The 14,527-nt window shown below is 35.3% G+C and overlaps 1 protein-coding gene across 1 annotated transcript; it reads right to left on the reverse strand.

Annotated features, from left to right (window-relative positions):
- Positions 1 to 592: 592 nt before the first annotated feature.
- Positions 593 to 2,053, reverse strand: LOC105227057 (putative nuclease HARBI1). The gene is made up of 3 exons (XM_011206225.3): positions 1,651 to 2,053; positions 1,199 to 1,594; positions 593 to 1,132 (listed from the first exon to the last, which is right to left on the reverse strand). Exons 1-3 carry the CDS (start codon positions 1,894 to 1,896, stop codon positions 608 to 610), a joined length of 1,167 nt encoding a protein of 388 aa, XP_011204527.2. The 5' UTR covers positions 1,897 to 2,053; the 3' UTR covers positions 593 to 607.
- Positions 2,054 to 14,527: the final 12,474 nt, after the last annotated feature.

The raw sequence follows: 14,527 nt of genomic DNA on the forward strand, positions 1-14,527 counted from the left end.
AAGAATTAAGAAACGCAATAACACATCTGGCGAGAGTTCCACGAACTGGGAATTTTTCGATGTCATGGATGAGGTGTTTGGCAGCCGTAGTAGCGTTCAGGTGCCCAGTGAAATGCTTGAATGTTCTCTAGAATCCTTGGTGGAAGATTTGACAAGCGATAGCCCGTTGACACCCACCGATTCCCACGCGCCAATGAACTTAGATGCTACACCTTCAGGAAACACTACTCAAAGGTTTGCTATAAAACGAAAACGATGCGAAGTTCTGGAGTTTTTAAGTAAAGAGTCTGAGGCAGATGCCAAAGTGAGGAAAAAACTCTTGGACATCGAAGCAGAAAAAATTGCGGTGGAGAAGGAGAAAGTAGCTGAGCTGAAGGAAATCCGTGCCTTATTTCAGAGAATTGTAGACAGGTCTCAATAAGTTTTCCATTTCTTGTTCACCTTAACAGATTAAAATCTTTTTAGATAAATACAAACAAAATAGAATACAAACAAAATACATATGTATTTATTGTTGTAATTGATCTCATGAAAAAGCGATATAATAAAAAAGTATTATTTATAAAAAGTATTTTTAATTGAAAAAGCAAAAGCAAAGAGAGATGCATTAGGCTGATAACAAAGTTGCCAATGCATCTCTCTTTGCTTTTGCCTCTCTTTGTCCTGGTAAAGTGACTTCCTCGAGTGTTTCAGAAGTGATGGCATTTGTTTCTGCGATTAAATCATCGGCGTTGTTCCCTTCATTTATAATAATAATATTGTGAATAATCATACAAGCCATTGTTATTAATTTTGGCAAACTTGGATTTTGAACTTCGATATACTTTAGAATTCTAAATTTCTTCTTCAAAACGCCAAATGCCTGTTCTACAACAACCCGAGTTGAACTTAAAATTGCATTGTACTTCGATTGCATTGGTGTCAGGAATCCATTATCGCGATAAGGAACCATAACACACATCTCCAAAGGATAACCTCCATCGCCCAAAAAATGGTAGTTGGGATAAATATTTATTTCTTTGTTAATTATGGCCTTCTTGATAGGGCTCATTTGCCAAATTGAAGCATCATGGCATGCTCCCGGACACCCTATGAACACATCTATGAATTTCATACGGCTGTCGACAATAGCCTGGCAAAAAATGTTAACCAAAATTTAAAAATAATAATTTTTTCATAAAACAAAAGAAATATTTACTTGAGCAATGATTGAGTACGTCCCCTTTCGATTCCGGTAACTGATTTCATCTCTGATTGGCTGCGAAATGGGAATATGTGTACCATCGACGCACCCGAGTACAAAAGGAAAAGGATTGAAACGTAGAGTTGAAAATGCTTCGCTGGTTTGCTTTTGTTCAGCTTCACTTCTTGGAAATTTGATGACGTCTTTCTTTAAACGGCAGATCATCTTTATTATTTTTACAAAGACTTTATATGCGAGACCAACAGCTACTCCAAAACGATCGCTGACATCTCTAAAAGAACAATTATTGCTCAGCTTCCAAATTGCAATTTGCAAAGCCTTTTCCAAAGAAATTCCAATTCGTCCAGTTGTGCGCGAAGGCCACCACGGCATTAACATGGTCTGCAAATTCTTTAAACCATATATGTTAATTATTTTATATTAAACATAAATTAAAAAATAAATACCTTGAATGTGCTCTTTTTCATACGAAAATGAGCATAAAAAACGTCATCCTGCATACATTTTATCGTTTTGCAGAAGTTGGACGTTTTTGGAATTTTCCTTTTTGGGCCACCACCGGTTAAAAAAACACGCCGGCGCTTTCGCTTATTTAATATTTTTTTAATGAACACCACGTTACTTGAATTTCTTTTTTCGCCCAATTCTAGGGCGTTTTCAAAAACAAAAGTGCACAATTGCTCAAGATTCATTTTTACCACACAAAGAAACACGACAAAGCAATATTGCGTTCACAAACGTTAATAAATGTCATTGCATTATTTGACAAATCAGTGTTACCATGCAGTGTTGCTTTGCATCGGTATCGCATCTGTTTGCAGTGTTGCATTGCAAACTGCGTTTATGAAGTCAGCCGTACTTGTTCTTCGCCAATTTGGCTGCCATACTTGTGAAGATCAATTTTTTGTGGTGACATATTTATATGTGTACGCATATGTATGTTTGTATGTTTGTAGAGCATTTGCTTTCGCAAACATACAGACAAATGTGCAAACGACATAATATATGTATGGTTGTTTCGCATTTTGCTTCTACGCCGGTCAAATTTTTATACAAAAATCGGCTGAAATGTAAGAGAAAATAAAATTGACAACTGGGCAAATAATTTTTAAAAAATTTATTGATAGTTAAATATAAATGAAAATACATGTAAATTTGCTTAAATTTATTTAAATTTATAAAAAATCTTATTTAAATATATTAATAAACTTATTTAAATTTATTGAAAAACTGAAAAGAAAAATAAAAAGAAAATTCATTTTATTAGAAAAATACATATATAAGGTTATTAAGAAAATATTATTTTAGTAAAACACGATTTTCAGAATTTGGCTACCTGCAACCACAAATTCTCACACAACCTAATCAATAAAGATTAGGTATTTTTCACCAGCTTTTTTCAAAGCTTGGCTCGTGTACTACGTAACTACTACTAAAACTAACTACAAACTAGCGATAACTAATACTAAAACTACTACTACAAACTATTTACAACTTAATTCTACCCTGAAAGAAAAAAAAGAACATTACTATTTTTTGAAGAAGCTGAAATGAGAGAAAAAAGAAGAAAAAAATGTGTTTTAGTTATTTGAATAATATACTTTGCATTTTATGTATTTCTTTTACCTTTTATCCAACGGAAGTTACTCGAAAAATCAAATATGGCCTGCAATCTATCGTACCAGTTTCTTTAATTTTTGTTGCTTATTATAGTACCTCGCCCTTACTTCATTTTTATAAAGCTCTTCCTGCTGGTGTGCCAGCCATTTTGCATTTTTGAACAGTAAAACTGTAATCAAAAAATCCAAAAATTGGTGCCTATGTTCGAGGCACTCTCCTGCCTCGCTATACCACTCTGGGTATTTCTGTTTCGTAATTGCAGTAATCTGGGCAAAAATCATAGATTTTATACCCACTCTGCAAGAATTTGCTGTAAAGAGGTCTTTATAACAGCTCATTTGGAGGCGGCTTATTTCAAAGACTCTATCGTCGGGATTAACCAGCCTTAGGACATTGTCTCCTTTGTAATTTTTCGACCTTATAAGGGCTTCCGATGAGTCTTGTAAAAATATATCCGATTTTCGCATTAAAAGCGCACATTTTTCGCACTTTAATCGACACAAAACCTTTTGGTATACTGCATATCCAGTATAGTATCGACAAACCTGTTTTTCTGCTACTTTTTCGGTCTGAGCAAATTGCTCATCTGGAACATTTATTTGTTCCACGGCAAGTTGCTCAGACGGTTTTAAATTTTCTTTCAGGTCGTCTTCCTGGCCAATATTCCAATCAAGGTTGATGTCATCGTCTTCTTCGCAATTGCTGCCTGTTTGCGAGAAGTTGCGTCGCAATATGTGCATAGACAATAGCCTTGCAACAATATATTGCATTTCGTGTGCGGATGGATGGTTATTGGCTCCTAAGCTTGCGCGAACTTTATAAAAAAAGTTTTCCAGGGCATCCTGGTTCATTCTCCCTAAGACTATAAATGATATATTCGAATGTTCATCGAATATATCGCCGCTCAATGCAATCATTGCATTTATTGTTAAAACAATAGAATCGAGGCATAATATTTGGCTGGTGGGCTTTTTTATATTTTTTAAATATTGGATGTGATCTCTTAGCCTGTTTATTTTATCAATACAATCTCTTTGTATTGGCCGTCTTTGCGGATTTGGATTGTAAAGCGTCTTACAATCCAATTCATCGAACAGGTCATTCATCCTTTTGACCAGCAGCTGGGTTGCTTTGGCACATTTTTTGCTCATCGGAGCCCAATAAATTTTCCTTAATTGCCATGTCTATTGCCGCGGCGACCGAATTGCTGAATATTTGAGTATCCCTGGACACCGACATCTTTTCCATGTTTGTGGGGTACACATGCGAATACGTTAATTTAGGGCACATTTTAAAATTAACGTTCGCTTGGTCGATTGCAAATATTTTTCGGACTACTTTGAACGACGCTAGTCCATCTTGCGTCTCGGTGTCGTACTTCAAGAACATATTGCGCATGCATTTTATTAAGTGGCAATAGTCGTACATAAAATAAATTTTGTTTTCATTGTAGTAAAAATAAGGCTTTTCTGGCGATGTGCCCAATAATAGTCTCAATTTGACATTGTGGGGACAATCAATCACATCTCGTACTTTGTTGTACGTCAGATCTTTTCTGATTGAGACTTCGTCGAAAATTAGTTGGCAAATGCGTTCTTCTGGTTTAAAGTCTTGAACAATTTTCTTTAAATTATTCAAGACTTTTTCGTCGATACCGGGGCAGACATACCGGATTGGACGCCAAAGCAAAACTGTTTTTTTGTGGGGCAATGCGAACCCCAAGTCGTCGCGCATAAAATTATAGGCCCTAGTCGACATATAATTTATGTTTAACGCCATTGCCTTCTCCTTTTCATTGTAGGAGTTTTTCGTCTTCACAATCATTTTTGCGAAGGTAACCACATGTTCATTTGCATCTCCTGTTAAAATTATGTTCTTTTCTAGAGCTTGACATTTTCTTGTCAATAAGACAATTCTTCTTTTTAGCTCTTTTATTTTTTTGGCTTGTTTCAAAGCATTATTGTGAAACCGCCTAGCTACTCGAGCGTAATGCTCGTGGTCGCAAACAGAAATATTCTCTTCGTCTTCATTTCTATCTCATGAAGGCGTGAATATTTCTCAAACTCTTCGAATGATATGTCATTTGAATTTTCAACTGACATATCGTCAGGTTGTAAAATATCGGTTTTTTTTAACATCATATGTTGTTAAAACCGGCGGCAGAACCCACTCCGATGACTGCTGGCTATTTTCGTTGAGTCCTAAATTTCGCGTAGGAAGAGCTTCATGAAGTATTCTGTGCGAAGATACATCTTTTTGGTGAAAATGTTTTTCACATATATATAAATTTGTTTTTACTGGTAGCTCAAGATTGCAGGCCTTTACCCAATTATTCCTAGCAACTTCCGTTTTCGGAAATTTGAATAATTTTTCTCCACCGGCACAATTGCTAACGCAGCAACTTTTTAGCGGAGGTGCCGGTTCGAATAATTGGGTAGGAGCCTCATCTATAAATTGCAAATATATAGAAATAAATATATAGAAATAAATATAAAATATGTAAAATAAAATTTAAATATATTGAAAAATATATGCATGTATGTATATGCAGCATACAAACATACATATGAATATAAGGCACGTTTGCATTTACATATATGTATGTACATATGCAATATGCATGCACTGTTCAAATATCATTGAACATGCTTGCTCATCAGCAAAGCCGAAATTCTACTAAATAGAAATATCTATTTAAATATTAATATACATACGCACATATGTATTAAATTGTACACTTCAAAACAACCCCGTGTCAAGCAGCAATAAACAATATGCTGCAATACATATAAACATACACACATACACATATATTTAGTTATTTAGTTATTTAAGATAGTTTTAAAATTTGTATATAAATAAGGAAAATACTAAATAAAAATCAGAATAAATATATTCTTCCTCGAGATAAGACGTTTCATTTCTCCCCACCAGTGGTAAGGAATGACAAGTTCTTTTTTGAGGTCAATGTTTGACAACATAAATCAAACATGCACTTTTGTATTGTAAGTTGAAAACAACCCCATGTGGTGTGCCGTAAATATATGTACATATGTTCACTTTTTAAAATTAATTGATACAAAATTCACGACTTAACCGCACAACAACAGGTCTTACCCGCACAAAATCAGAAAACTTTATGAAAATTGGCGCAATTATTGACACTTCAATTTTATGTAAAGTTTAAAACATATTTACATATGATTATATAATAACTATATTTGATTTTGGCGCAATTATCGACACTTGTCAATTGGGCCAATATACATAAAAGTAGGGGAAAGAAGGATGGCTACTTTCATTGGTGTGTAAAGCTCAATACTTATTTACATATGATATACATATACAAAGAACATGTAAGAAGAAGATTTTTACTTAATATGTAAATACTTATTTATTTGATTTCGGCGCAATTATTGACACTTGTCTTGATATACAAAATTGGGCCAAAACGTAACAATGAAATACATATGAATGTAATTACTTCTGCATGTCAATATGGAAATGCCTTTCCTCAGTCACATATGAGGAAGTTACTAGACGCGGACATAAACCAGATAAGTCGACTGATACAAATGATAAACGCTCACCACAGACAGGCGAGAAGCCTGAATGCCCTAGGGACAGTCCTGAAATACATTGCTGGAACTCCTGACCATGACGACTTCAATAGATTAATGAGCACAGAAGAACAGCTAATTAACTCGCAGGACAGACAGTTTACCATAAACACTCAAGTACAGAAAGAAATCAATAACCTTACCATTACAGTAAATAAAATCCTGAAATTAACAAAAGAAAGAGAAATAAACACCGGTCACCTTTATGACATACTACTGGCTAGAAACAGAGCAATTATTACAGAATTAAATAACATTATAACAGCTGTCACTTTCGCCAAAATTGGGGTCTTAAGTCCCATTCTCTTAGACAGTAACGAAATAAATTTCATAACAGGAGACGAGCACTTCACTGACCTTACCGTGGCCGATGTTATGGCAGTAGCGAAATTTCAAAAAAATAAAAATTAAGATTTTACTTAAAAAAAACGATTATTTTATATAATTGATCGTGTTAAATTTTTTTCGAGTATTTTTTCGAAAAGTTCATTCAAAAACAAAAATTAAAAAAAAAAAATTTTCCCCAAAAGTCAATTTCTACAAAAGTTATGGCTATTTGAATATAAAAAAGCCATTTTTTTAGCAAAAAATAGAAAAATTCATAACTTTTTTGAAGTAGGACAAAAAATTTTGAAAAAATTCTCAAAAATGTTTTTCAAAGAGTAGAAAAGGATGGATAAGTTTCAGCAAAATCTAAAGGGGTCGGGTTCAAAAGTGGTCGATTTGGTATGGAATACCCCATATATTTCTGTCTCTTCATATTCTCGGTTAGAATGTATGAGAGAATTGTAAACAATGTTAAAATTGTGAAGCGAATTTAGACCAACAATGTTAACAAATGCGGCGAGTTCCCCTTCACGAATCTATCAAATGTTTGAGATCGAACCTGCACCTTCTCTATGTTTTATGTTCTCTGGTCATACAGCGAGCTGTTGCATTCAGGTTAAGGAGGGGTCTGAGTGTGTCATTGTTCCAGAATGATTGGATTTCTGACAATGATGCAGAAAGGGAGGGATATCTAGGAGGCAAGAGGCTTCTAGATGAAATGGTTAGGAATAAGTGGCAAAACCGTTTGAACAATAGCAACAACGGTCGAGTGACTTACCAATACATCCAGGATGTTAGGTTTGTGGGAGGAAACCCCGACTTCAGATTCTGTCTGAGCTCGGGCTTCCTACTTACGGGACATGGGCCTCTGAATGCATTCTTGCATAGGCTCTGCATTGCACGCAATGAGGATTGGGTACATGTCATTGCAGAATGCGCAATGTACTCAGACATCAGGAGCTTTAGGAGAGTGGGGATTAGTTATATAAATGGACGGCTAGATGTGAGCGGTGTGATCTCCACTAGCTGGAATGCCGAACTTGTAGGGACGTTTGATAGGTTTTCGCGTGAGATTTTTACGCCGCGAAGACAATTGACTGAAACGTTAGGTTAGGTTAGGTAAGGGGATTGCTTGGTGCATGGGATGGGGGGTATGGGGTCTAACCCCTGGTCACCAGTCCAGAGCAGTATGGAAGCTCAACTGGTAGTAGTTTCGGCTACGAGGTCTGACCGGATACTTAATTCTGGTACCACGGGGAGCAGGAGCCCTTGGAGTTCGCTCCAACCTGTTCATGCGGTAGGCCCCTTGGGGAGTATCGTGGTGGTTTTGGTTTATACCCAAATGCGGGAAGAGTGCGGGAACCCTACCAAGGTGGTTAGTGTGTCCATTCCACACTGCCAATTGGTACTGAAAATGCTTAGCATTCTCAGGGCGCTGATCAACGCATTGATTTGATCCGTTGTACTTTTGAGTACCGCAGAGTAAGTTTGTCGTCAGCAGGTACCTACGTAAAACACACCGGACGTTGTCCCTATCTACTACCTAGCGAAACCACAGCCAAGGGAACGGACTTGCAATAATTAGCGGGGAAAGAAGACCCTGTTGAGCTTGACGCTAGTCTGGCAGTGTAAGGAGACATAAGAGGTGTAGCATAAGTGGGAGATATATAAATTCGGTTATATATCACCAATGAAATACCACTACTCTTATTGTTTCCTTACTAACTTGATTAAGTGGAACGTGTATCATTGCTTAGCCATTATATGGGTATATTTATATATCTTATGGTATTGGGTTTTGATGCAAGCTTCTTGATCAAAGTACCACGAGTTTGTTATATAATTGTAAACTTATTTTAATGAAATGATAGCATTTCGGTGTTATTATTATAATTAAAATTTGGTATAACTCCAACACTCAGGAATGATCCAATTCCAGGACATTGCCAGGTGGGGAGATTGACTGGGGCGGTACATCTCTCAAATAATAACGGAGGTGTCCCAAGGCCAGCTCAGTGCGGACAGAAACCACACATAGAGCAAAAGGGCAAATGCTGACTTGATCTCGGTGTTCAGGGCACACAGAGACAGCAAAAGCTCGGCCTATCGATCCTTTTGGTTTAAAGAGTTTTTAACAAGAGGTGTCAGAAAAGTTACCGCAGGGATAACTGGCTTGTGGCGGCCAAGCGTTCATAGCGACGTCGCTTTTTGATCCTTCGATGTCGGCTCTTTCTATCATTGTGAAGCAAAATTCACCAAGCGTTGGATTGTTCACCCATTCAAGGGAACGTGAGCAGGGTTTAGACCGTCGTGAGACAGGTTAATTTTACCCTACTAATTACAATTGTTATTGCGACGGTATTCCTGCGTAGTACGAGAGGAACCGCAGGTACGGACCAATGGTACAATACTTGTTCGAGCGAACAGTGGTATGATGCTACGTCCGTTGGATTATGCCTGAACGCCTCTAAGGGCGTATCCGTGCTGGAATGCAATGATAAATATGGGGCAATTGCATTGTATGGCTTCTCTAAACCATTTAAAGTTTATAAATTTTATTTATAAACTACAATGGATTGTGATGCCAATGTTATTTGTAACATAGCAAATGCGGGAGGATTAAATATCACCTGTATGACGCGCTAGTTACTTATTAAAACAATACTTAATACAATGTCAATGCCTAGAATCAATTGTAAACGACTTCGGTAACGGGCAAGGTGTTTTAAGTGGTAGAGCAGCTGCCATACTGCGATCCACTGAAGCTTATCCTTTGCGTGATGATTCGATCATACTGTTTATAAATATATATATATAATATGTATATATATATGAAATTATTGTATATTATTTATACAATATATTAAAAAATAGTATATATATAATATAAAAGCAAAATCTAATTTTAAATAATTATTTACTAAATTAGATTAAGTATTTTATATATTTATATATATAAGAATATATAATAAATTATATAAAGCATATATAAAAAAAACATATATTTTTATATATTATATATTTATAACAGTGTAAAAAGAAAGAATCTTCAAATATTTTTAACTTTCTTTAAACTATTCTTATTACACATAAAATATATGTGCTAATGGAATTGTATTAAATTAAGTGAAATATTAATGTTTATTACGCTCAAAAAAATACTTTCATATCACATATTTATTATTTAAAAATAAGTATAAATGAATTTGAAATTATTAATTTCAAATCAAAGAAAAAATGTATATATTCTTAAAAAAAGATATATACACATTATGCTTTGAAATAAAGTAAAATGTATAAAAAATGATATTATTTGAAAGTTTAGCTAATATAAGAAGAAATATCTGTGAATAAGAAATAACTGCGGTAATTCTAGAGCTAATACATGCAAAATAAACACGGACCTTTTGGAACGTCTGCTTTTATTAGGCTAAAACCAAGCGATCGTAAGATCGTTATATTGGTTGAACTCTAGATAACTTGCAGATCGTATGGTCTCGTACCGACGACGGATCTTTCAAATGTCTGCCCTATCAACTTTTGATGGTAGTATCTAGGACTACCATGGTTGCAACGGGTAATCAGGGTTCGATCCCGGAGAGGGAGCCTGAGAAACGGCTACCACATCTAAGGAAGGCAGCAGGCGCGTAAATTACCCACTCCCAGTTCGGAGAGGTAGTGACGAAAAATAACAATACAGGACTCATATCCGAGGCCCTGTAATTGGAATGAGTACACTTTAAATCCTTTAACAAGGACGTATTGGAGGGCAAGTCTGGTGCCAGCAGCCGCGGTAATTCCAGCTCCAATAGCGTATATTAAAGTTGTTGCGGTTAAAACGTTTGTAGTTGAATTTGTGCTTCATACGGGTAGTACAACTATAATTGTGGTATGTACATTACCTTATGTACATATGTAAGCGTCTTAATGTCCTTACCGTTCTTATATATAATTAATACAATATATTTTTTATATATTCCTCCTATTTAACCCTAGAAGGGTACTGTGAGTAAAATTTACTCACATACGGAATAGATTTGTTCGTAAATCAGCAGGTTGGCCACACTGAAAGTCAAGCCACTAGCAGTGCTTGTTCCACTCTGTCATAAGTCGGCTGCCGCAAGCATTGAATGGTGTTGTTTGATTTATTGCGCTTGTGGACAATTTAAAAAAAAAGTTAGTGAGTCAAATTTACTTATCGGTACCTTTTACGTACTAAATTGTGTGAGTCAAATTTACTCATCAGTACCCTTTACGTGAGTCATATTTACTTATCAGTAACTTACTAAGTGTCTAAAAAATATATTTTGTGCTGCATTGTGACAATTACGTTTTTCTCTTGTATTATGTTACCGTAAAGAAAACTCTAGAGCATATAAATGGCAGGTCACGGGCTATCAGAACAAAATAGTTTGGATACAATACTTGAACTAGAATCTGAGGAAGAAGACAATTTGGAGTTGGAGCTTTGTAACTTTGATGATTTTATGTTATCTCTACACAAGGAGTTAACGGAAGGATTTCAGAGGAAAAGATTAGCTACTAATACAAACATGAGTCTGGCGCTAAAAAAATCCATTCAAAATATTGTAGGCATAAGTCAAGAGGCCCATAGTGCTGGAGAAGACCAAAAGGGGCCAAGAAAGTACTGTAATTTTTGTAGTTATACCAAACGTAGATACACCACAACTTATTGCAATTGTGGATTAGCTATTTGCGGTGAACATGCCCGAAAAAAGTGCCCTGACTGTGCTTGAAAAATTTGTATGCATTCATAATCGTCAAAAATTAATAATAAAGTATTATTTTTGCTTACTTTATATATTTTAATAAAAAAACTACACTTATATTATATGCTGGCTTTCAATTTTTTCATTTAAAACTACTACTTTACAAAATAAAACACATAATAACGTAAAAATTCTGAAGTGAGTAAAATTTACTCATCGGTACCTATAAGCGCCTACAATTTAACCGTACCCTTCTAGGGTTAAACCTGCTTCAGTGCTCTTCATCGAGTGTTGTTGTGGGCCGGCACAATTACTTTGAACAAATTAGAGTGCTTAAAGTAGGCTCCAAATGCTTGAATATTTTGTGCATGGAATAATGAAATACTCGTAAGACCTCTGTTCTACTTTCACTGCTTTTTAGATCAAGAGGTAATGATTAATAGAATCAGTTTGGGGGCATTAGTATTACGACGCGAGAGGTGAAATTCTTGGACCGTCGTAAGACTAACTTAAGCAAAAGCATTTGCCAAAGAGGTTTTCATTAATCAAGAACGGAAGTTAGAGGTTCGAAGGCGATCAGATACCGCCCTAGTTCTAACCATAAACGATGTCAGCTAGCAATTGGGTGTAGCTACTACTATGGCTCTCTCAGTCGCTTCCCGGGAAACCAAAGCTTTTGGGTCCGAACATAAGCGTGTAAGACAGATTGATAGCTCTTTCTCGAATCTATGGGTGGTGGTGCATGGCCGTTCTTAGTTCGTGGAGTGATTTGTCTGGTTAATTCCGATAATGAACGAGACACAAATATATTAAATAGATGCTTTCAGGATTATGGTGTTGAAGCATATATAGCCTTCATTCATGCGTTCACCTTGAATGGGCAAGTATTTGAATGTGTTTATATAAGTTGAGTCGTACCTGTTGGTTTGTCCCATTATAAGGACACTAGATTCTTAAATGGACAAATTGCGTCTAGCAGTAACGAGATTGAGCAATAACAGGTCTGTGATGCCCTTAAATGTCCTGGGCTGCACGCGCGCTACAATGAAAGTATCAACGTGTATTTCCTAGACCGAGAGGTCCGGGTAAACAGCTGAACCACTTTCATGCTTGGGATTGTGAACTGAAACTGTTCACATGAACTTGGAATTCCCAGTAAGTGTGAGTCGTTAACTCGAATTGATTACGTCCCTGCCCTTTGTACACACCGCCCGTCGCTATTACCGATTGAATTAATTAGTGAGGTCTCCGGACGTGATCACTGTGACGCCTTGTGTTTCACGGTTGTTTCGGAAAAGATGACCGAACTTGATTATTTAGAGGGAGTAAAAGTCGTAACAAGGTTTCCGTAGGTGAACCTGCGGAAGGATCATTATTGTGTTTCTATCCGAAAAAATATATATATATAAAAAAAACATACAAAACAAAAAAAAAGAATAAAAAAGAAAAAAATAAATAAATTTTTTTCGTTTTGTTCTTTTCATTCGATATGTTTTGAATTATTGATAATTATTATATAAATCCATGGGTATATCAATAATTCGTATAAAACATATTTGAGTGTTTTTCTTTTTTCTTTACTCCTTGTATTGCATTATGAACAGTATATTATACACATATTGGGAATTTCGCGTACATTGTATTTCAACGCTAAAAAACCTCTAAACATATATAGCTGTACTTATTATTTATGAAAAATTTATAAGAAGTTAAATGATCTTTTTATAAAAAATATATACATGATAATTTAATTTGTTCACATTAACGTGTAATTCCTTTTTTATGGTATTTTCTATTTGTGTTTAAGTATATGTATATTATATACATTTCATATACGTTAGTATAAGTATATCATATACGTAGTATCTTAATATATAAAAATCACGTGTCACGTTGTTTGATTTCGATGGACTCCTAAACTACTGAACCGATTTTAATGAAATTTTTTACACTGTGTGCAGTTTGGTCCAACTTGTAAGATAGGATAGTTTATAACTCTTCTTATAGTCGCATTATTTAGTTACTGAAAATTATTTGTTTATTATTAGCAAAGAGCTATCCACCAGTTGGTGGCGCTAACAGCGGTATGGTACAGTAGATGGCGCTACATTTCTAGCAGCTGGCGGTGTTTTATCAATTTCAATAGTAAATTTTCATGGATTTAGGCTGTCATAACAAAAGCTGCCACTTGCTAAAAACATTAATGTCCGGTTTCACAGTCCATACTTAAATTGTGCCTAAATAAAATCTTAGCTAAGCATTGTTGCAAACTGAGCAGTCGTTTGCGTTTCACAGTCAATGCTTAATTTCAATAAAATTTTATTATGATGTATGGCAACGTTGTGGGCAACATATGTTTTACAAATGTCATTCATAAAAATATGTTTGAAATATTTAAATTATAACAGACAATACATAAATTTGCGAGGAAAATTATATCAAAAATAGATGAAAACAACAAAAGAACCCCAAATTTCATCACTAGCGAGTCGGAGCACCCATTGGAACTGAAGGAAAAGTATAAGCTGTTATTGAGTGCAAGCGAACGGACACTTGCCCTACGCTACGAAAGATGTCGCTGAAAATTCAAAGCAAATTCAAAACAAAAATCAGCTGTTATTTAAGCATTGCTTAAGACTCCAATTTTCAGTGCTTAAGCATAGCCTAAGTATGAACTGTAAAACACTATTTTCTTGTTTTATCTTAAGCACAACATAAGTATGGACTGTGAAACCGGGCATAAATGAAAATGCGTTGTTTGAAGTTTATGTTATTTGTGGTAAAGTTATACGAGTCTATGACTTCCAAAAAAAATATAAATTGGGCGGGGCGAAGTTCGCCGGGTCAGCTAGTAGTATATAAATATACTCTGGTCTGTTTTTATTCAAGAATTTATGGTAAATGCACAAATAAAAGAGAATAACTAAAAACTGGTATTGCTGTTTTTGTTGACCTAAGACATGCGCATCTTGCAAATGTTTGGGTTTAAAATTACAATTTATTGAAAGATGTGTTGGAATTTTATT

Source organism: Bactrocera dorsalis, chromosome 6, assembly GCF_023373825.1.
Source record: "Bactrocera dorsalis isolate Fly_Bdor chromosome 6, ASM2337382v1, whole genome shotgun sequence".
In the NCBI taxonomy this organism is placed as follows: Eukaryota; Metazoa; Arthropoda; class Insecta; order Diptera; family Tephritidae; genus Bactrocera; species Bactrocera dorsalis.

Excerpts from the sequence above, each read along its gene's own strand:
- LOC105227057 (XM_011206225.3), bottom strand. The coding sequence starts at position 1,896 with ATGAATCTTGAGCAATTGTGCACTTTTGTTTTTGAAAACGCCCTAGAA. Across the intron at positions 1,595-1,650 it reads TGAAAAAGAGCACATTCAAG|AATTTGCAGACCATGTTAAT; the intron begins GTATTTATTTTT and ends TATGGTTTAAAG. Across the intron at positions 1,133-1,198 it reads CGTACTCAATCATTGCTCAA|GCTATTGTCGACAGCCGTAT; the intron begins GTAAATATTTCT and ends ATTTTTTGCCAG.